The sequence below is a fragment of the Argopecten irradians genome, chromosome 8 (genome assembly GCF_041381155.1).
Source record: "Argopecten irradians isolate NY chromosome 8, Ai_NY, whole genome shotgun sequence".
NCBI lineage: Eukaryota > Metazoa > Mollusca > Bivalvia > Pectinida > Pectinidae > Argopecten > Argopecten irradians.
In genome coordinates this window covers 13776645-13800646 of record NC_091141.1, presented here as the reverse complement: position 1 = coordinate 13800646, position 24002 = coordinate 13776645, and the positions used below count along the sequence as shown (strand labels likewise).

Sequence of the window (24002 nt, the reverse complement as noted above, 5' to 3'; positions counted from 1 at the left end):
ATAGGAATTTTAAAGGAATGTAAAATGTAACCAATGAGATTATCAAAGTAAGGACGGACAACTACTGGGAAAAGGAGGGGCAGACAACTCATGAATTACCAGGAAAAGGAAGGGATGACAACTCCTGTAATGTTGGGGAAAAAAGGGTAGACAACAACTTAAAGATAAAGAAGACGTGTTATTTCTGGGATAAAGAAATTGTACCTTGTACTTGCGATGCGGACCCAGTGCTGTGCTGGGGGTTCACACTTCTCTATAACGTAACCAGTGATAAAGCTGCCACCATCGTTCATTGGAGGTTTCCATGACAACACAACTGAATCCTCGCGAATGTTTTCCACAACAGGGAAACGTGGAGGATCAGGACGATCTGCAAAAGATTACATTATGTCAGTTAAAACTCTAAATACAAATCTTACACAATCATCTATTGTCCTAAATCATAATAAAATATGTACTTAGGAATTCCAACTTGTTTATAATAATGATTTCAAGGATTAATAAAACCTGATATTTGTACGAAAGTTTATCGTGTTTTGGGTTATCCCCCTAGTAATTGTAATCTTTTCTGACCTTAACTGTAAAGAGGACATACCATTAACTTGTATTTTAATCACAGCCTCGTCAGATCCAAGGTCATTCTCAAGGACAAGCCTGAACGGACCGTCATGTTCCTTGGAAGCATGGTTGATGGTGAGGAGTGCGTGTCTCTCGCCGACTTCCTGTACGTAATCCTTACCACGGACATCCTGTCCGTCTCGTACCCACCGCACGGATGGTTTGGGGTTACCGGTAAATGGAATCTTCAGTACCACGGGCTCTCCTTTCTCAAACGTACTTACATCCCTAAACCTAGCTGGCACGTTGACCTTGGGTGGTGCTGTAGAAAAGAAAATGAGTACCAGTTGATGTAATGATTAAATCAAATATGACTGTAATTTTTTTTATTTTGATAAATTAATGTATTTTATCCAGCAAATTTCTGCAACAAAGTAAAGTAGAACTTTAAATAAATATCTGTCGCTCAAATTCATTTTATGTACCAAAGCCAATGTATTATGTAGTAGTAGTGATTAAAACACAAAAAAGATTTGAAAAATTATGGTTCAGTACAAAATACAAAACTTCAGGTAATTATTTTAAGAGTACAGTTATAACAAGATAGAATTATTTTGAAAATGTATTGAATACAAACATCTAATTTCGAGGTCTGCTCTGGAGCTGCGGGATCCTCCTTTGTTTACAGCACGGACAGAATATTCATCCTGATCCTCTCCGAACACATCCTTAATGGCGAGGGTATAGAAGTTTCCGTCGTTTGTAATCTCATACTTGTCACTTTCATAAAGCTCACGGCTTCCCTTAAACCTGCAAAAAGAACCAGTAACTTAAAACTAAGATATTCATGCATGCCTTTGCCACCATATGAAATCTTGACAGGATGCATAAAATATTTCGTGTCTTCTATATTTTTGACATATTTGCAAATACAGTACATCAATTTGTGATAAAGGGCTTTTCCTGATAATGGTGCATTCACACATACATTTTATACAATTATTTATGTAACATTTGAATTTGCATTCCATTTCTCTCTCTCTCTCTCTCTTAAAAAAAAACGAACAAAAAATTATGTGAAAATTTGTATTTGCGAAAATAAACTGATTGACAGCATTCAACAGTTTGCAATTTCCTCAAATGGGAAAATAATTATCTCCTTTATTGACATGTCAAATATTATAAAGGATGTAAACTTTTATATGTGTGACTTACCATGAAACTTCAGGTTTAGGTGTACCTGTAACTTCTACCTCGAATCTTGCTGTCTTACCAGCGACACACTGAGACTTCCTCAATGGATGGACAAATTCGGGTAATACAGCCGCTGTTGACACAAAAACAATAAACATTTCTTTAAAAAAATCCCACTTTTCAGGTCGCTACTCCTCCTAGCAGAATAGTTGATACGATAGACTGATGCATGCATTTCTTTTAATGAGTTTGAAATATTTTTTTTCTAAATTTGAATTAAATTTTGGGAAACATTGAGCTTACTTTCTGTATACCTTATTTTTTAAACCTTATAACATTTGAAACAGATTTCCATTTTGCAGTGATTGTCAACTTTTACTTAACACATCAGGTCACACTCCATTTTGATTACTATTTGAACACTAGCGTTCAACTCACCGTCTGGATCTTTGATCTTTACAGTTGTAGATGCCATGGAAGGCTTACTGAGTCCAGCCTCGTTCTCAGCAAACACACGGAACTCGTACTGTTTATCCTCAATCAGGTTCGACACATTGAACATGTTGGTGGGACAGATCTGACTGTTGACCCTTGTCCAGTTGTCCGTACGGTGCTCTTTCTTATCTACCCAGTAACCAAGGATACGGCCACCGCCGTCGGAGGATGGCTTCTCCCAGGACAGGCTGGCGAAATCTCCGCCCACCTGGGTAACCTCGGGTACACCTGGGGTTCCAGGGGCATCTGTAAGGTAGGTCACAGGTAAGGTGATTATAGGTTAATCAATTACAGAATTTGTATGTGGTTTAAACTTTCCTCAATTCTATGTGAGTCAAACACAAATTTTGATATGTTTTAAGGGTTTACATAATGGCTTGCTATAATATAGAAAGAATACAAAGAACAAAACAGCAAATAGCATCATAATCTATACTACATTTTTCACAATTTGTATATGATAATCAGCGACATATCTATATCTGTATTTTTACAACACTTTGGGAAAAACAAATTGTTGTAATCATTTAATTGTTGAAAAACTCGATGATTAATCTCATTATCTAAAAATGTAATATACATTAGTGGTTTTTTTTTATTCATTTTGACTAACTGTTAGAACAGTTTACTTACCAAACTGCATCTTGGCAATGATGGGGTTTTCAGCTTTAAGTGGTTCAGACTGGCCGAACTCATTGACAGCGGATACTCTGAACAAGTACTGGTTGTTTTCAAACAGTCCCTGAACATCCTGGTTGGTATCCTGGCAACGAAAAGGTATACAATTAAAACAAATACAATGTACTGGTTTATCTCTTAAAGTCCACATACATCCTGAGGGGTATCCATGTGGCAGTAACATTTACAGCATAGATTAGAAATGATTTTCATTAACATTGGCAGTTGATCATGAGTCCTTAAATTGTTTCAGATTCTGAACTAACAAACTGCATTATATATCTCTACAAATCATCTCTTTTGTTAACAGCAAATCAAATGTTCATTTACAAACAACAGCATACCTTATCTCTTTAACCCCCAGAGCAATACCACCCCTAGTCACTTAAATCCTCGAAGCAATATACATTACATTTTGTATTTTAAAACTCATAACAATAGCACACCTTGTCTAATCAACCTCAGAGAATTAGCACACTTTGTCTTTTAACCAAAGAGCAATAGATCACATGTCTCAACATCAGAACAACAGCACACCTTGTCTTTTTAACCCTAGAGCAATTACACAACTTAATCACTTTGTCTTCATAGTTACCTGAATCAGATGAACAAGTTTTTCACAACTAGCAGTTAGCATAAGATAGAGATTGTCTCCCTTACCTTACACCTTGACGATACAGTGACCCAGTAAGGTTTTCCGATCTCCTGTCTCTCCACCACATAGTGGGATAACTTTCCTCCTCCAAGCTCTCTGGGAGGTTTCCAGGAAAGACTACATGTGTTCTTTGTAATGTCAGACACTGCCAGGGGTCCAGTTGGGGAGCCAGGTGCACCTGAAAAGGTGTAAATCAAAGTACTGAAAGCACTGCAGAAATGCATATTTTTTTCTGGTAAAACATATTATAATATTTCTGATAAAGCAAAAATTAAATACAAGGTGGATAACAGCTTGACCATAAATCTGTAACTTGTAATACCTCTTATCCTAATGGAAATATCCTGAGAGCTATTGGAAGTGCACATTCAGTATCCAAAACAGACTAAAACAAACATTTTAAGATATTGGAAGTTGTTCTGGATGACTTACTGACAACTCCCAATTTGAAGCTTGTACTTGCTGCTCCACTGGGATTGGAAACCTTGACTTGGTAACCTCCAGTGTCACCTTCCTCAGATTCTGAAAAGAAAAAAAATACATTTTGTATCAGGCTGTTCAATTCAAATTATTCTCAAACAGAGGACAGGAGATTATCCTTTTCTCAAATTACCTGTTTTAATATGTAAGTATTCCATTTTGCTGGCAAATTTTATCAATAGGAAAATGTGGAGTCTTACTCAAATCTCCAGTCAGATTAACCTCTAGAATAATTGTACAAATTATGATCACTCATCACTATCCATTATCTTCTGTTCTGAACAACAGAAAGAGTTAAAATGATACCTACCTTTAAGTACTAACACAACGTAGTCATCAAACTCTGTCACCTTCACGCGACCATCTTCTTTCAGCTCACATCCGTCTTTCAGAACATTGATCTCGAATGGTCCAGTTCCACTGTATGGAATCTTGATCTTAAACTGGTCTCCAAGTTCTACCTGTTTGTCTGGCAGAGATTTCTCCATTCTGGGAGGAGCTGGAAATAAATGTAATAGAGCACTTTATAGTCAGTACAGTGACAAACAGGTCACCAATCCAGGAGTAGCTGGAAATAAATTTAATAAAGCACCATATAGTCAGTACAGCGGCAAGCATAAAATTTTCCAGACTCAGAAGCTGATATGGAATGATACAATCAGGTGAATAAATCATAGCTTTTCATTTAATTTCCATAAATATGTCCACTTCTACTTACACATAACAGCGAGTTGACAAGTACATGCCTCCCGTCCTAGATTATTTGAAATTTCACATCTGATTTCTCCAGCATCACTTTCCCCGACGTCAGAGAGTGTGAAGTTGAAAATATCATCATTCTGTGTGAGCTTGGTACGGCTTGTGTTTCCAATAGGGACACCATTCTTATACCTAAAAAAGAAAAATATTAAAGGTATAAAGATGAATAGATTACCATGACAACATGTGCTGGGTATACAGGCTTTCATTAATGAATTGTGCCATCATCAGAATAAACAGGTACACCTTTCTCATATGGAGATTTGAGATTGATCAAAATATCGTCATACAAAATTTATGTTATTTTACTGTCATGTCAGATCTTCCCATATCAAAGTATAAACGACAATTTTAAATCATTTTATATTTAAATATTAACTTGGAAGCTCTTTTTTGAAAACTATTTTCTTCAATATTTCATGGTACATTTTAAAGCTATAATAATTTGAGCTAGCTTCAGCCTTAAAACTTGATTTGAACATGCTAATTAATCATCGTGCACATTTTAAGACAAATAGAAAATTGATGTAACCAAGATAGAAAGATTTAGTATTAAGACGTACCAGTTGACTTCTGGCAAGGGTTTGCCATGTGTCTGGATAGAGAATGTAACTTCTCCACCGAGGGGTGCCTTCTCATTGTAAAGCTTCTTGGTGAATTCTGCTGGTGATCCAACTAAAATATATGACCAAAATGTTGGTAAAATAGTCTAACATATAGTTGTCATTAATTCCTATGCCATGTAGCATCATTCATTTAGATAAATATACATGTATAAAGGCTTCTTTATTTAATGTTAACCAAACTTTCTGTCACAAGCTATTAACTTTTGCAAATTTGGCTACCTAATTGAATTTGCGAAAGTTTTTTTTTTTTTTTTTTTTTTTTGCGAATTAATAATTACCAAATATATATTAGAAATTCTAATAAATTTTCATTCCACGAAGTAAATCTCTGCGAACTTGCTTCGAAACACAAATCACAAAATTTAGTAGCCATAAAGAGTTGGTTTACAGTATGTGGCAGTTTTCTTTTTCCCTCAAAAGCGATTACAGCCAATTTTGACAATAATACGATCGGTGTATATGGTATAAAATGTCTCATTAATTCTTCAGAGGTTACAGTTGATAATATATCCAGGTACACCAGATTTATAATTTACAGATATAAGACGTACCAACAGGTTCCTTGATTTTGATTGGTGCTGTGTTCATGCTGTACTCTCCAACTCCAGCAGCTGTAATGGCTGCCACACGGAACTCGAACTCATCTCCTTCTGGAAGTTCGTTGATAGTGAAGTAAGGTTCACGTACATTGAAGTTGTTTGCCTTGGTCCATGTGTCTGAGTTCTTTGGTTTCTTCTCAATCACATAGCCTGAAAAATAAAAACATTTAGTTTTCTTCAATGTTTTCTTATGGCTTACATATCACGATGTTACTATTTCTTTTATAGCTTAATCAAGGGGTTACTATAAGTTGCCAAGGTGAAATTCTAGGCAAATTTTTCATATTGTCAAAACTGGTTTTGAAACACGGATAAAGTTTCTATAGATCATAAAGCTAAAGATGTAGCCTAAAAATGGTTTGAATAGTCAGATGAAGTATCTACAGATTCATACAGCAGAAGATGAAAGCCTTTAACTAACTAAACTAAAAAGAAAACATCACTAATTCCTATGAACATCACTTAACAATCCCTATAACCCACTCACCAGTAACCTTACTGCCGCCGTCATTTGTGGGTGGGTCCCACTTGAGATCAATGTAGGTGCGGCCAACAGCAGATGCAACAGGCATTCCTGGTGGGCCGGACTTTCCTATAGGGAAAAAATTTAAAATCCAATAAAAAAATATCTTGATATATTTATTTAAACAGAAGATGCATGCATTAGCATAGCATAAAATAAACCTGACAAAAATGTAGGGGAACCTACATATGAAATTTGAGAAAGATCCCTTCCGTACTTTGTGAGATATAGCGATAACGATAACAATCTTTAACTATCAAAATCCAAGATGGCTGCCTGGCGGCCATCTTGTTGACCGATCGGTCGCAAATCGCAATATGCACAACTAGAGCGCTAGGGGAACCTACATATGAAATTTGAGAAAGATCCCTTCAGTACTTTGTGAAAAAATAGCGATAACAAACTTTAACTATCAAAATCCAAGATGGTTGCCTGGCAGCCTGGCAGCCATTTTGTTGACCGATCGGTCCCAAAATGCAATATGCACAATAAGGGCCCTAGGGGATCCTACATATGAAATTTGAGACAGATCCCTTCAGGACTTTCTGAGAAATAGCGATAACAAACTTTCACTATCAAAATCTAAGATGGCTGCCTGGCGGCCATTTTGTTGACTGATCAATCCAAAAACGCATAATGCACAACTAGAGCCTTAGGGGAACCTATATATGAAATTTGAGACAGATTCATTCAATACATTCTGAGAAATAGCGATAACAATCTTTAACTATCAAAATCCAAGATGGCAGCCTGGCGGCCATCTTGTTGACCGATCGGTCCAAATCGCAATATGCACAACAAGGGCCCTAGGGGAACCTACATATGAAATTTGAGACAGATCCCTTCAGGACTTTCTGAGAAATAGCGATAACAAACTTTCACTATCAAAATCCAAGATGGCTGCCTGGCGGCCATTTTGTTGACTGATCAATCCAAAAACGCATAATGCACAACTAGAGCCTTAGGGGAACCTATATATGAAATTTGAGACAGATTCATTCAATACATTCTGAGAAATAGCGATAACAATCTTTAACTATCAAAATCCAAGATGGCTGCCTGGCGGCCATCTTGTTGACCGATCGGTCGCAAATCGCAATATGCACAACAAGGGCCCTAGGGGAACCTACATATGAAATTTGAGACAGATCCCTTCAGGACTTTCTGAGAAATAGCGATAACAATCTTTAACTATCAAAATCCAAGATGGCAGCCTGGCGGCCATTTTGTTGACCGATCGATCCAAAAAAGCATTATGCACAACTAGAGCCCTAGGGGAACCTACATATGAAATTTGAGAAAGATCCCTTCAGTACTTTGTGAGATATAGCGATAACAATCTTTAACTATCAAAATCCAAGATGGCTGCCTGGCGGCCATCTTGTTGACCGATCGGTCGCAAATCGCAATATGCACAACTAGAGCCCTAGGGGAACCTACATATGAAATTTGAGACAGATCCCTTCAGTACTTTCTGAGAAATAGCGATAACAAACTTTAACTATCAAAATCCAAGATGGCTGCCTGGCGGCCATCTTGTTGACTGATTAGTCCCAAAATACAATATGCACAACTAGGGCCCTAAGGGAACCTACATATGAAATTTGAGACAGATCCCTTCAGTACTTTCTGAGAAATAGCGATAACAAGAATTGTTAACGGACGGACGGACGACGGACCACGGACAAAAAAAATGATTTGAATAGCCCACCATCTGATGATGGTGGGCTAAAAAAGTAATACAATTTTCGAAGTGAGACAACTGTACTTACCATATTTAGGTTTGGGTACAACAGGGCCAATCACAGCACTAGGTTCTCCCAGACCAGCCACGTTCTTGGCTCTTACACGGAATTCATACTCCTTGTCCTTCTTAAGGTTAGGCACTAAAGGTAAATAGATAATTAATAAATCACATATTAATGAGTATTGAAAAAATAATTTAGGATATATTAGGCAATGGAAATGTCTAATTTTCTTACCTGAATTCCAAAAGATTATGCGACATGAAAAGTAAAAAATCAACAAAAAGATTTCAAAAGCAAAATTGAGAACCAGTGTCTTACAAATAACAAATAAATATTTATACATGTAATGCACCTCATTTAACTTTTACAAACATGCTTACCTGTGAAGGTAGTATCTGAGCAGGGCAGATCGTTAGCGGCCTTCCACCTGCCGGAGTAAGGATCCAGGTACTCCACAATGTAACCCTGGATCTTCTTTCCTCCATCACTTTTTGGTTTTGTCCAGCTGAGCGTGACAGAGTCTTCATCCACATCCTCCACAGTTGGCTTACCAGGAGAATCAGGAGCAGCTATCATTTTCAAAATAGATTTGTTTAACAGTAGACCCCAAAGCAACAATGATCAATGGATAATCATACTTTGTTAAAAATGAGGTTTCACTGCAAGCAAGTTTCATTTGTAGATAATGGTACATGATAATGTATTGATAATCTTTCATTTTTGTGTAAACAAAATTTTCTTAATTATGAACGTATAGCATGAGTAATGTTCATGATACAATTGAAATTTTAAATTCTTGAATACACAGGAATTAGGCTCCAAAAGAATTATATGTGAAGGCTTTTACTTACTGTACGGATGTTGAGCGACTACTGAAGTTGCGGTCTCTATAGGCTCGCTGACTCCATGTTCGTTTTCAGCCATGACACGGAAACAGTATTCATGTCCTTCTACAAGATCCATGACTTCGAAACTTGTGCCACGAGCATACTTGCTAACACTTTCCCAGTTACCGTATTTCTTGTCCATCTTCTCCACACGATAGTTAGTGATGGGGCTACCACCATCATCCTATACAAAAAAATACACTCTTATAGCCACACAGATTTATGGCATTATTGCACTTAATCATAGCTTGAGTATATTCGCCTTTTTAAGCTTTTTGCATAAAATTTATCAAATTGTATTAATTATATCTAATTGTATGGTGGCATAGGAATGACACTTGTTTGTTTCTTTATGTTTTTTGTTTTTTTTCTTACTGGCTCAATCGGTCCCAAAGATTAGGTGAATTTTATCATTAGACTTAAGACAACCATACAGATGAGATCTGTACTGATGAGAGATTGTTGAAAACATACAAAAAAAGTACTGATAGAATACAAGAAAGCAAAAAATGCCAACTCTATAGGGAATAGTGGAAAGAAGGATAATGTGTGGAAGGGGAGATAATCCAATAAATCAAGTTTTAGAGAGGAAAAACTTACCCTTGGTGGGTACCATGTCAGCCTACAGGAGTCAGGTGTGATGTCATTAACCTCCAAAGGACCCTCAGGTTTACCTGGGGCATCTGTAACACACATAGATAAAACTTAATAACAAAATGATATCATCTTCATTATTGTATTTCAGTAGGTTTAATTTTTGATATTATTAACAACGAAATGATAACACTTTCATGGTATTTCATGGAACAAGCAGTATAGATTTAAATTTAAAAATTTATTTTTCAAACTTTCTAGGATTATTATTCTCTTAGAGTTTTACAATTGCTTTTAAGTTGAAAATATAAATTATTAATATGTTTTGTGCCAAGAATTTAAGGAACTTAGCTAAGGTAATGCTTTCTTATCAAATTCTTAGGTTAAGAGATTTTTTTAAGTTATGGAATGTTTGTGAAACTGAGCCTTGCTGACATACCAACGACGATGACATTGACATAAAGTGAGTCAAAGCCCTTCTCATTCTGCAGCATAATGTTGTATTTGCCAGCATCACTCTTCTTAGCTGATTTGTTAACCAGTTTGACCTCTGTGGGGTCATTTGTAAACTTAATACGGCTATCCTCCAGTACACTAACGCCACTCTGTAAACACAATAACAGGATTATCATACATAAATCTTTATCTCTTAAGGAGTGGTCAATTTCCTTTATCATTCTACAAATGAACATTGTGATAATAACACACATAATTTGGTTCTGACTATGTAAAAAGAAAAAAATATTCATATCAAATGTATAAATCATGTGATTTGAAGGTCTCCACATTTCCTGATTGCGTTAAAGAGTTCTTGAAAAGCAAGGTTCACAATTTTTTTAGGGTATCAAACGTCATTTCATTAATATAACACATGAATGCCTTTAACTGGAAGATCAAAATGATTTAGTACAGGCCATATGTGTAATTTTCACAGGCTTTTTATTGAATTTCCATGGAAATGATTCTCAAAAGTTTACAAAAATAACCGGTAAGACTTACCAGACTCCATGTAGTCTTAGGGATAGGGTTTCCTGTGTATGGGATTACGATCTTAAACTCCTCTCCTGCCTTAGCGATGACGTCACGAGGAATGTAGTCGGGGCTGACCTTAGGAGCAACTGTAAGGACATATTTCAAGGTTACTGACAAACCTTTATTACAGATGAATATTTCACACTATTGACACTATGGGGGTGAGGAAATTCTCCATAGAATAAATTAATTAAAGATATGCTTTATGTCATAATATCTACACTAAACTAAGAGCAATATATATCTATTAATTAACCAAAAATTACTTTTAATATTTATCAGTTTTCACTGATGAGGTGAAACACATCACTGCTACCAATAATAGCATTTATAGCTTGTAATTTAGTTCTGACACCTTTATCTCTGTAATTAAGTGTATTTACCTGGAGGTGCCCTGGCCATGATGGCATCAGATGTCATGGCGAAATCACCAGGACCAGCATCATTGACAGCTGCCACGCGAAACTCGTACTCCTTACCATCCTGAAGGCCTTTGCAAATGCACTCATTATCAGGTACCTCGCCGTAGGTAGCCCTGTTCAGGGAAAAATCAAAGCATTCATCATATAAGATCGTTTTCAGTTCAAATGTTACAAATATTTTGTGTTGCATCTTGATATCATGAAATTCCCCCCTTGTGAAATAAACAGATTTCAATATATCTTTACTTTAATATCAAACTTATCATCTCAAAAAAGATCATTTCATTTCTTTTGGTACATACTTTGTCCATTTGTCGTCTCCTTTCTCTCGTTTCTCCACGACGTAGCCACGGATTGGGTTGCCTCCGTCACGGCGGGGTGGTGTCCAGGTGAGGCTGATAGAATCTTCTGTGGTACCAGTACACTTGGGGGTTCCCGGAGCACTAGGTGTGTCTGTAATATTATACCATATTATTAAACTAAGCTATTAATTTTGTAAAAGATTTAGATTTTTTTTAATTTGATTTGACATGTGTCTTGTATATTTGTAATTCCAAAAGGCACTTGCATGTATAGTATCAGAAGTTAACATTGATCTATTGCACTACTGGTGGAAAACCCAGATTGGATCCAGTAGAAAGAATCCTAGTTACAACTTGTTTTTCTTTTTAAATCAGATTTCTTCAGCATGAAAGTGTGATGCTTCTGATTTTCATCATTCTATACATCTAACATGAGGTAAGCATTGTAAGGTGACCTACCGAAAGGTAGTTTGGCCAGTATAGCCTCATCAGTGACCAGTGCATCGCTGACCCCGTTGTTGTTCTCCGCCATGACACGGAACTCGTACTTGGTACCAGGGTCCAGATTGCGGACCACACAGCGGGGCGTTGTGAGGAAGCTGCTGACTTTCATCCATTTATCAGTACCGTCAACACGTTTCTCGACGATGTAGTTGTTCACAGGTTCGCCGCCATCGTCTTTGGGAGGGTTCCATTTCAACGTCAGTTCGTCGCCATTGATGTTTGAAGCTGTCAGTGGACCAGACGGGGCAGCTGGCTTGTCTGTAATACAAAGTTTTAAATGGCACTATGATCAGAAATAAGAAAAGGGGCATGCGTAATTCTTAAAGCAGTAAAGAAATGAAAAGATCACAAGAGTTAAAAGCTAAAACTGAATATGAATCCAAATCCATTACTGTAATTGAAATGGAAAAGGAAATGAATAGTTACAGATAGTATAGCCTAATTATATAAATATATACAGTATGTTTAATTTATTTGAAAATTCAGTTATAGCATGAACACTAAGAACATGCACTTTACTGTTTCATATTGTACTCTGTTGAGAAGACAAACATTATTTATATTGTGAAAAAGCTTGTTACGTAGATATGTCATTTTATAAAATTTTATTATTTCATTAAACCTACCAAGGACTTTAACACCAACACTTGCAGACTCAGAACCAGATGGATTCTTCAAGGTGACCTTGTAGCGTCCAGTGTCTGACCTCTTGGCATTAGTGGTGGTCAAGAGGACATGATCATCCTTGACCTTAAAAGATAATTAAAAAACTGATTGTCTCGCATTTCCACATTTGTTTCTCTTCAGTCAATATTTACACACATTCAATAATTGTTTCAATCATCTTTGATATAAGCATTATATATTTAGGGTGAAGACCTACCGGGGGGGTATATAGGCAATGCCTTATGGCTCATCCCTTCGACATTGTCAATAAAATTGTTTGGAATTGAAATTAATATAAGCATTATTGGTTTTCGTTGTATTGAATATTACCTTGAAATTATTGCATGAATCCTCTTTAATATAAACATTATTGATTTTGTTGTACTGACTCAGAATGACTTATTTACCTTGAGATCGGTGCGCGAGTCCTCCTCGATATCAGTATCACCATTGACCCAGGATGCGGTTGGTTTAGGGAATCCAGTGTATGGGATTTTGATGGTGATGGTCTGACCTGCCTTCACACATACATCCTTAACTCCAGACATGTCAAACGCTGGCTTCTCTGTAATACAAACATCATTTGTTAATATTCAATTCTTGTTGATATAAATTTCTAAACAAAACTTAGCCAATCAAAAACTACCACATGTCAACCGTTTTATCAATCCAGTATTAACAAAGTCTCTATTACACCTTGGTATAAATACATGAACCTCCTTTAGATTACCAAATTTCAATTAAGTAATAAGAGTTCAACGGCTATGAATCAATACTTTATTGACAATGTCCAAATTAGATATAAACAGTCATATACTAATATACATACTTTGGATGAGTTTTAAAAGAGGAATTTGGTAGAAAGAAGACGACCATATTATATCAAGTGACAATGAAATAAAGGATGAAAAGAAGCTTCTGTGTACCTGGCTGGTTCTCCACCTTAACAACCGAGGTTGGCTTACTGGCCTCGCCCGGTCCAAAAGCGTTGACAGGGATGACGCGGAACTGAAGCTCATCTCCCTCTGTAAGATTTGGTATGGAACAGGACGTCCCGGCTACCTCGGCACATTCCTTCCAATCCTCTCCCGGCTTCTTCTTCTCCACAATGTAACCTGTGATCCTACCACCGCCATCGTTGCTTGGCTTCTTCCAGGACAGATCGACAGAGTTCTTGGTGATCTTATCCACGTTAGGTGCATTAGGGGCACCAGCAGCAACTGTGGAGCATCACCAGTCCATAATTAAGTAATGTCAAGGCAACAGCTATTGTGCTTAACTACATGATATATATATTTCAAACCCACTAAGATATGCAAAGTGACGCATGATCGAAATTGCAAGCATGACTTAACACAAGCACAACCCTTAAGCTGCCGGAATTTCAAAGACATATCCTAGAAGCTTTATCAAAGCTATATCTAATCTGCCGAATTTTATTTAAAACTTTCATGCTTTAGTTAACCAACAACAAACATAACCTGTTCAAGGAAAAGGTTACAATAGACAACTGCAATTTGAACCTGACGGTGGTTTATACTGTATAGTGTATTTGCAGGTTCTAATATGTTATGATTAACTGTTTGTAACTGATAATCATTAACAAAAATCATTATCACAAATCTTCTCTGTAGTCTTTGAAAGCGTCATTCATGATATATTGATATATATAACCATGATTTTTGAAAACATTTCCGAGGTATTCAATTTCGCAAATTTGTGTGAATCACTAATCTTAGCGAAATTAAAACCCCCACAATATTAGCAACATTACAGTAACTCTGCCTATGTCCCACGGATGTACTTACAGACTTGGTCTCGGACAAGATGTGGGGGAGTGGCCTTGCTTGGTTTACCAGCGCCGCCATCATTGACGGCCATGACCCTGAATTCGACCTCCTGACCTTCCTGTAGGTTCATCACTGAGAACTGTGTGTCCTTGACAGGGAAGTTATTGACCTGGATCCATTCTCCTCCTTTAGGTTTCTTCTCAACAATGTAACCTGTAAATACCAGGTCAATCATTTGACATCTTGATTTTAGAGTTTATCATTTTTAAATTTACAATTTTAATTAATTCTTTTATTAAATAATATCATTTACGTAGGTAAGTAAATACCTATCGTATTCACCGTAATTAGCACCCAGGGTGCTTAAATAATGAACAACAAAATATAAGTTGTGGAAGAAAAAATTCATCAATGTTTTAAATCTGTCTGTACTCAAGATACATTAATCTGTTACAGTAAACATGCAAAAAAATTATGCCTTTTATCCTCTGAAACGGATTATTATGTAGTGATTTACATGTAAAAGTTCATGTAATATGGGATACAATGTTACAGGCATCACATGATGTAAAAATCCATGGAAAGGGGACATTTATACAACTTAACTCTTCTCCAGAAAAGGCGAGAGGCACTCATAGGGGGAGGGCGGGCTAATTACAGCGAATATGTACGGTATACTTACTGATCGAAGGAAACACGGTTAACTAAATATACAGTGTTTCAATATCAAAACTGATCTAAACATCCATTTTTAATTCACTCATCAAGCATGTCAAAATTTTTGAAGACTGCAAAAAATGCATCAATCCCTTAGTCCAAGGATTTCTCTGTAATGAGACCTACCTTTGATGGGGTTGCCACCATCATTTTCTGGAGCCTTCCAGGTAAGATCAGCTGATCGGCGGTCATATTTGGGTATCTGTACATCCTTAGGTGCATCAGGTGTATCTATGGATACAAATAATACTTTAATGATACAGGGTTTCACAGCACATTTCCTACATAAAAATACTGTAGCACTTCCATTTCTAAAGTATAGCCACTTCATTTCATTTCTGAAGTTTGCTTGAAACAGTTCTTAATATCTTCTATATAACAGTACAGAACTTAAAGAGTTAAGCTGATGTAACTTCATGTCAGCATCTAAAACTTACTTCAATAAAAAGACAAATTATACTAAAAGAACTCTCATTTATCTAAGTTACACATATGACCGTTCCATATGATTTTAGACCTAGCACAAGTATAAAAAAGTGACGGTTAATACTTTCTGAATACCACTTACCATAAGGATTCTTAGCAAGTACAGGTTTAGTGGTCTCTAGAGGCTCACCGACCCCATACATGTTCTCGGCCTTGACACGGAATTTGTATTTCTTTCCCTCCTTCAGTCCCTTGACGGGGTGGGAGGTTCCCTTGACAATACCTGGTACCTTCTCCCAGGTTGTACTGCCTTCCTCGCACTTCTCAACGATGTAATCTGTATATAAAATATAGAAATCTTTGTTTTACTTTGTATAGGGACGGTGGAAATTCAAACATTTAATTATCATCCAGCTTTTCTTAGGAATTTATGTTAAACAAATAAAGATTTCAGCTCATAATGCATTCTTGCACTTTTCTTTAAGGACTTACAATGTTAATTAAAGATTTCAATTTACAACATGTATTCTTATAGAGAAACTAAAACAAATATCACTTATCATGTATGGTAATTAATTATTGGGAACAGAAATTTAAAATTGTAATCAAGTGTCAAGATATAATTTTCATAATAATTAATTCTTTAGCTTTCATTTATGATCAATTATGAATTTTAAAAAATAACCTTGATGACATTGACCTTTGACCGTGAAAATAACATACCTGTGACCTCTGCTCCACCATTGTCCTCTGGTTTCTTCCATGACAACACACAGCTGTCTGCGAATACATCGCTGACATCCAGAGGTCCCTCTGGTGCTCCAGGAGCATCCAAGACAACGACTGGGATGTCCGCGGAGTGTGTTCCACTCTCGTTTGACACGGTGACAGTGTATTTACCAGTGTCTCCCCTCTCAGCCTTAGGTACATTCAATTTAGCAGCATCTTCTGTGTTGGAAGTTGCAGCCTAAAATGTTAAGGTACAGCCACGTTAAAACACTGACATTTTGATATTGCATAGATATTGCAAACAAACTTGCTCAAACAAGCTGAGGATATCCGAACACATTTGTAGATTGTTATCATCATGTTTGGTGTTCAATTAAATTAATTGCCAATTCAACCAAAATCTTTCAGGTAAAGAAAAATCAGAACAAATTGCCAGTGGTTTGCGTCTCTGTAAAGATATAAAGGCTTTAAATTCATTACCATGATCCTTGTGACACAAGGATTATCAGATACTTTAATTAAGCATTATTATGTATTGATTAGCAAAGACTGATAAATGAAATATAGTTTGATGGTGACTGACCCTTGGTGAAAGAGGACGTCCATCCTTCTGCCAAGTGACAGTTGGTGTTGGGGCTCCGGAGATGCCCATTTTGATGTTGAGGGGCTCGCCGGCTCTGACACGGATTTCCTTGGCACCAAACAGAGCATCCAAATTGACCTTGGGAGCCTCTGTTGAAATACAGGAAATAGACATTATGTATGTTAACAGAGAGTTCAATTCTTCTAGCTTTGCAATAATTGCCAATAATACTGATCTTAAAAATAAATTAATGTTCTTTCACATGCAATCACTTTCGTAAATTTCACAATAAAGTATTTGCCAAAATTTATCTACCTAACTCATTGAAGGTTATAATTCATAATAGTATAATTATTAATTTTCTGCAAACATGATTTCAAACAAATTCACAAACTCCAGTAGCCCTAATAGAAAGATGGTACACAGTTAAGTGTGAAAGGAACTTTTAATCTAAAACATAGAGATTTATATATATATGGATTATTAGTTGTGACAAATAATTCCAATCTCTATCTCTGTGTATTGTGATAATTGGAAACCTATATAGACAGATTAGAGAACAACATGATAACCAAGTATACTGCAGAGATTAGTGACATAAGATATGTAAATACCTTTGGTAGGTTTGGCACAAATGGGTTTAGAAGCCACGCTTGGTTCAGAGCTGCCAGCCTCATTGACAGCCATCACTCTGTATTCATATTCCTTTCCATCAACAACCTTAGAATCTTCAAACTCGAGATCCTGTAAACCAAAATAAAATATAACCACATGGATTATGATGACTTTATCTCCATTAATTTGACATAGAACCACTCTTATTTTGGCTGTTTTGTAATCATTTTAATAAATCTCCCATGAAATGTAAATAATGTGCTTGCAATATATGTTACATGTCAAAACCGCAATATAAGAAAACACAAATACATTGTAACTATATAGTATATACTATGATAATTAATTTCAGCACGACATTATACTGACATTGATGAGGTCCCTGTTGACCTTGACCCAGCGGTTGCTCTTTGGTTCCTTCCTCTCTACATTATAGCCCTTGATGGGGTTACCACCATCACTCTCTGGTGGCTCCCATTTAATGGTGATGTGGTCCCTGTTTTGGTCAGCAACTTGGGGCTGGCCCGGTGGGAAGGGTTCATCTACAATTCACAGGAGATTCAAATCTTATATCAAAGTTGAAATCAAAAGTCAAATCTAAGTTCAAATTTTAGATCAAAGTTCAAATTCTAAATTCATCTAAAAGGTAAACTCTGCTATGGGAAGGTCAAATTGTATTTTTGTACCTTTAAACTTCTATTTTACTCATCAAACCTACCAAATGGATTCTTGGCTGTGACTGGTTCCTCAGTTTCCAGGGGTTCGCTTTCTCCATTGTCACTGACAGCCATAACCCTAAATTTGTAGTCATGTCCCTCCTGTAGTTTAGGTACTGTAATGCTGGTTCCTTTCACCAGATCTTTAACTGGTTCCCAGCGGCCCTTCTTGGCGTCGTACTTCTCAACTTTGTAGCCTCTGCAATGGAGTATAAAGGCATTTGTCATTGCCAACTCAACATTACTATATAAACTTAATGGTAAGTAATGTATAATGGAGCTTTATAGACTCAATCTCATATCACTTCTCACATCAAGGCTTTTCTACTGAGGTTATGTGTTACTTACTTAACATCATTACCACCGTTGTCTTTGGGGGCTTTCCATTCCAATGTGGCGCTGTCCTTGGTTACATCCTTAACGACCAAAGGACCTTCAGGCCTGGATGGTGGAGCTGAAAGAAATCAAACCAATTAGATTGTATAATACTATGTAATGATATAATTTTCTAGTACTTCAGATATTAAAAAAAAATGATACAAAAACTGAACTATTGCAAAAGTTAAAAAAAATCGAAGTACTGAAAGTACTGAAATAGTCAATACATCAAAGTGCTGAAAGTACTAACTAATGAAAAATCAAAGTACTGAATGTACTGATTTTAGCAAAAGAAGATTAAAAGAAATCAAAGTACTGAAAGTACTACATCATTTGTGAAACTCTTGAAATATATATGTAATCAAAGAATGCAAAATCAAATAGGTATGATTTATATTTATAACACTTTAGACTTTTTTATTCTGGTTCTTATATGGTAAATAATATAAATTAGGAATAGAACTTGCTTAATATTCATGAAGTGAATGAAAACTTACCAAGAACCACCACCTCAACAGTAACAGAATCAGATCCATGTTTATTTGCCACAGTACATGTGTACATGCCAGTATCCTTCCTAACTGTCTTCTTGTAGTTAATGGTGGACTTCTTGGGAGTGTCATTGTTGACAACGACATCACCTCCTGCTTCCACTGTTTCAACCTTATCATCCTGATAACAGCATTAATAAAATAAGCTAACATTTGCAGTGAGATATAAATCAACTTACATTGTATAGATTATTAGATAGAATACATTATTGGGTAAAAAGTGCATTATGTTAATTTATCTACTTTGGAAGTTATATTTAGATAAGGGTATGCTACATATATATTCACATCTAATAATCCTTAAAATGAAGGATTCTACATGACAATTCAAATTTACAGAAGATTATTACTTTGACTGCAATTAAAGACAAATTTTTGACACAGTTAAATATCAATATCTTTTAAAGTAATTAGTATCATCAAATTCATAATACTTGTTTACATTAGCAGAATCTTAATTAGCTGGCAATAAGATAACACTACACAGAAGATATTATACATCAATTTATCAAAATAAGCTGAAAACAAAAATTAGACAGTGTTTGTTTAGGATTGTTTTTTTTGTTGTTGTTTTTTTTAAACTCAAAGTCAAAACAAATTCAAATATAAATGCAAGCAATAATAATTGAACAGATTAATTTAACATCGCTAACAGATCTTCAGATATAATTGTTCAATATTGAAAAGTCCCAACACATATGGAGAAAGCTGGATTCTAGAAACATGTTCATTATCATGTTGCAACTACTTTGTCAAAATTAAGAAATTATGTCTTAACCAGATTGGTTTAATTTCTGATTTCCCTTTGAAAAGTAAATATGTACTGGTACTGGTAATCCTGCAATCAAATATATACAATAGCTTTACATTTGTGGCAAAACGAAAGGGATCAAAGGAATATATACTTTTAACACAGCAACGGAAGATTACAATAACAACAGACTGCTGTATATAGAGGAAAGGAACCTTATGGAAATAGGCAATGAATGTATATTGGCAGCGAGGAAATGTGCACATGAGGTGATTATATAATATACAAGATGTATAGGAAATTTCATTATCAATACCCTTCACCATTATGAACACAAATAGACCTGTCATTCTTGATACTTTCTCTTGGGAAAATTGCCAATGCTTAATGGATTGTTATATTCTCAATTAGCATCATGATGCAGAAGTAATGCAATAAATCTGGTTTTTAACAAATCTTAATAACGGGTAATTTTTCAAGGATATTTTGGCAGGAACATTGATAACAGTGTAGGTCACGTATGATAAAGGCAATCCTACCACATTGTAACACATGTGTGTTTTGGGTCTGGTTTTATCAGTTTTGTATTTTGTCACAATTGATTTCAAAACATAAAAACAAGGGAGATAATTAGTAAGATAATTGTGTAATAAAACTTGTTTAGTATTCCAGTAGAAGTATTAAATGAGAAACACATTGTAAATGATTGAAAAGAATTTTGTTGGTAATAGAAAACTGTTTAGAAGAAATAGAACACTTTAGTAATAGAAATTATGAAAAAGATTTTAGTTGTCATGGAAATGTAGCAGCATAATATCTGACAGGCACAAAAAGAATTACAAGTAATTTCAGAACGGTCTTAGTTTTGGAAAGCAAATATTCGTGTTCTATAAGAAACATCAAAGTTTTAGAATCTAGCTTCTTCATAATCTTTTATTATTTATTGCAACTGTAACTTCACAGATATGAAAAAGTGCCTGTAACAGATATTAGACTGTTAGACCCATATTAAAGACGTTTGCATGTTCTGCCTATTTTGTGTTCATAGACAAAATCAATTTCAAAAGACATGTTCCACGTAATTTTCTGCATAATACATATATCTATGGTCGAACGCCATAGTACCAGAACACAACCCCCAACTTAAGTACAAACAGAATTATTATTTTTCAAGAGGAATAATCAAATGTGTTTTTATATTTCAATTTGTTGTTTTATTTCGTTTGCCTTTGTCTAAAAAAATCCTGAGTACCTGTACACCATAAGATGAAGTTAACCAAAATACAGAAAGTTTAGGTGGAACCAATCTTTTGTAAAATGTGATTATATATTACAAATGTTTAAAGGCCATGGATAGAATACAGTTCAGTATCAACAATTAGAAACTTGGTTTTATGCACCTCTGCCTGTAGCAGAAACTCTCACTCACCTTCGCCTTAATGCTAGCCTGTGTATCAAATGGTTAAAATTGAAATGAAATAAAATTTAGCATCTATAAAATAGCTCAAATCAAACAAAATATAGCATCTCTAAATCACCTCAAAATCAAAACAAAATAAAAAGAAAGCATTTATCTACGTAAAACAAAGCAACTTTTAATGTCAAAACCAACCAAAACAAAATTAGCAAAACTGTTTGTAGCTGATCTTCAGATGTGTATTTAATATTTTCGCATTTTATTATCAAATTGCAGGTAAAAGAGTTCATGTATACACCCATACTGACTTGATAAAGATTTAAATGAATATATATATATAAATGCAAACCAGAAGATCAGTGGATACAGAAACAAAATCTAATCTACATTAAACTTTAAAGACTAAATAGCTGTTACAAAAACTGAGAAGCCATCTACTAAAAGCAAAGAAATCATCTGAACACACTCCAAAGAAAAAGCCCATCCAGGATTGTTTGCTATTAGCTAAAGTCTATCACCGACTCAACTTCTTAACTAAAGTTAATTCATTGCTACTCTTTCATATGTATTTGAAAAGAAAACTGAAACAAACAAGCCATTAGGTTCTGCTACAATACTTACTGCGGAACTTTTCTGTATATAACCGAGGATTATTAATAATTGATACACAGCACAGTGTAGGTTAAATAACCATTATTGGTCTAGGCCACAGTTTTACGAACATTCCCTATCTTAAAGAAACCCCTACACTTAAAATTATCCAAAGGAAAGCCTGATAGAAGTTATGAAAATAACTTTTTGAACTATCTGATATGCTTTTCTTTGAAGGAATTTAACTTAAGGAGTTTCCTAAAGTTGAGGAATGTTCATGAAACTGAATCTATAAATACTACTTCTACAAAACTACTATAGTTGTCGATCTATATACAAATTAACTTTTAATTTTTTTAATTTACAATAAGGGTTCTATATTATTATCAAATAATGTAAGATGAAGAAGTATACTTCATTGAATGGCAGCGAAAACATAAAATAAGACAAGGACAACAGATAAAAACTAAATTTCAACTACTTCTACAACTACTTCTACTTGTAATGCAAGCAATCCACCACATTAAAAATCAAATTGGAATAGGCATGTTCTTTTATATTGTTTTCTTTTTTAATTTTATTTGAAAAAATTCCACATTCAATGTTGACAAAATGCTTACATTTCTTTCTGACTTTTTATCTTTTCTTTTCTTTCATTCAAGATTTTTTTTTTCATTTTATTTTTTTGAAAGAGGGAGGGAGTAAAAAATTCAAATAATAACTGTTTATTTCATTAATTATTTCTCATGTGTTTTTTTCTCTGTGCAAGATGAGTATTATGAATTATTCTGATCTATTCCAATTTGACCAGAAATGTGGACATCATGACACACTAATGTATATGAGTTATCGTACCAGTAACTGTCTGGTCCAAGTGACGTTAGGTGCTGGCTCCCCGACATAGTCTACAGTCATATCAAAATCCTTGGGTGCCTTCACACGAACAGTGGACAACTTGTCTTTGTTCACAATCCTTGGTTTCACTATAATCAACAACAAAAAATACTTTTTAAATTACTTTTTCATCATCACTAGACAATACTATCTAGTTATTTCTATGTAAACTATACTTATCTCTTATTTGGTTATTACGACGATTTTTGCGAAATTCTGAATGCTATTATAAAATTGAAAAAAGTTCATATTATTAATATGTTCACTTATGACTCAATTTATTTGAGAAAAATCATGAATGGAAACATGTCTATATTTAATACCTCGTCTGGCCTTGGTTGTCACTGGAGGAGACACAACACTGGGTTTAGACAGACCAGCCTTGTTCTTGGCCATCACACGGAACTCATATTCTTTGCCCTCGACTAGACCCTCGACTGTACCTTGGCACTCACTGCCGGGAATCTCTACTCCCTGTAATATAACAGCATATACAAAATATTAAAGCATCGCATCAAAAACATTTACCTGAAACTTATCTAAATGCTATATTGGGAAAGTTAAAACTTCATCCTCTATCTTAATATTTAAGAAAATTCATCAATAATTGTTTAATCTTAAATGGTTTCTTAGTAAACATTTCCCCTACCTTTTCCCAGTTATCTTTTCCTCTTTCCTTCTTCTCAATCACATATTTCTCAATGGGAGCTCCTCCGTCATTCTTGGGTGGAGCCCAGGCGAGCTCAGCATAGTCTTTGTCGTAGTCAACGATGGATGGCTCACCTGGTGGGTCTGAGGGATCTGTGATGACATAAAGGTCAAGGTCATTAAACATGTACAGGTCACTGAGCCATGGTCATCAAGTCAAGATCACTTAAATACAAATGAGTTATCACAAGTTTGTAAAGGTCAGGTCAAGGTCATACTTTTTATTTTACTTATATTATATATATGAAAAGGTCATGCATATGGAGCCATGATCATCAGGACAACAGAGCAATATGGCTAAGATCACAGAATCATGATTTTATATCAAGAAACAATATCCTTTATGAGTATTGGTACTGTTAGAGCAATGCAGAATTACATACTTGTCATCACAAGAAGAAAGTGGTTAATAAT

At 35.3% G+C, this 24002-nt stretch overlaps 1 protein-coding gene across 17 annotated transcripts in view; it reads right to left on the bottom strand.

The window, feature by feature from the left end:
• Positions 1-24002, bottom strand: part of LOC138329432 (twitchin-like) — a 145294-nt gene that overhangs the window by 21259 nt on the left and 100033 nt on the right. For 14 of the 17 annotated variants that reach the window (XM_069276443.1, XM_069276428.1, XM_069276437.1 and 11 more), the window contains 39 exons: positions 23530-23681; positions 23204-23354; positions 22842-22969; positions 21408-21425; positions 19174-19348; positions 18647-18752; positions 18301-18497; positions 17952-18124; positions 17582-17711; positions 16968-17116; positions 16379-16622; positions 15798-15992; positions 15356-15460; positions 14531-14725; positions 13649-13942; positions 13130-13287; positions 12683-12806; positions 12012-12314; positions 11553-11703; positions 11212-11363; positions 10796-10914; positions 10236-10401; positions 9803-9885; positions 9167-9386; positions 8696-8884; positions 8340-8453; positions 6532-6636; positions 5997-6194; positions 5383-5494; positions 4779-4951; positions 4371-4559; positions 4013-4102; positions 3586-3758; positions 2881-3010; positions 2191-2493; positions 1774-1885; positions 1196-1368; positions 596-880; positions 205-370 (listed from right to left, as the gene is read on the bottom strand). In XM_069276443.1, coding sequence (XP_069132544.1) covers positions 205-370; positions 596-880; positions 1196-1368; positions 1774-1885; positions 2191-2493; positions 2881-3010; positions 3586-3758; positions 4013-4102; positions 4371-4559; positions 4779-4951; positions 5383-5494; positions 5997-6194; positions 6532-6636; positions 8340-8453; positions 8696-8884; positions 9167-9386; positions 9803-9885; positions 10236-10401; positions 10796-10914; positions 11212-11363; positions 11553-11703; positions 12012-12314; positions 12683-12806; positions 13130-13287; positions 13649-13942; positions 14531-14725; positions 15356-15460; positions 15798-15992; positions 16379-16622; positions 16968-17116; positions 17582-17711; positions 17952-18124; positions 18301-18497; positions 18647-18752; positions 19174-19348; positions 21408-21425; positions 22842-22969; positions 23204-23354; positions 23530-23681 — 6400 coding nt within the window. Of the gene's footprint in view, positions 1-204; positions 371-595; positions 881-1195; positions 1369-1773; positions 1886-2190; positions 2494-2880; positions 3011-3585; positions 3759-4012; positions 4103-4370; positions 4560-4778; positions 4952-5382; positions 5495-5996; positions 6195-6531; positions 6637-8339; positions 8454-8695; positions 8885-9166; positions 9387-9802; positions 9886-10235; positions 10402-10795; positions 10915-11211; positions 11364-11552; positions 11704-12011; positions 12315-12682; positions 12807-13129; positions 13288-13648; positions 13943-14530; positions 14726-15355; positions 15461-15797; positions 15993-16378; positions 16623-16967; positions 17117-17581; positions 17712-17951; positions 18125-18300; positions 18498-18646; positions 18753-19173; positions 19349-21407; positions 21426-22016; positions 22029-22841; positions 22970-23203; positions 23355-23529; positions 23682-24002 lie in introns of all 17 variants that reach the window. The other 3 variants (XM_069276433.1, XM_069276442.1, XM_069276432.1) reach the window with 2 other exon arrangements.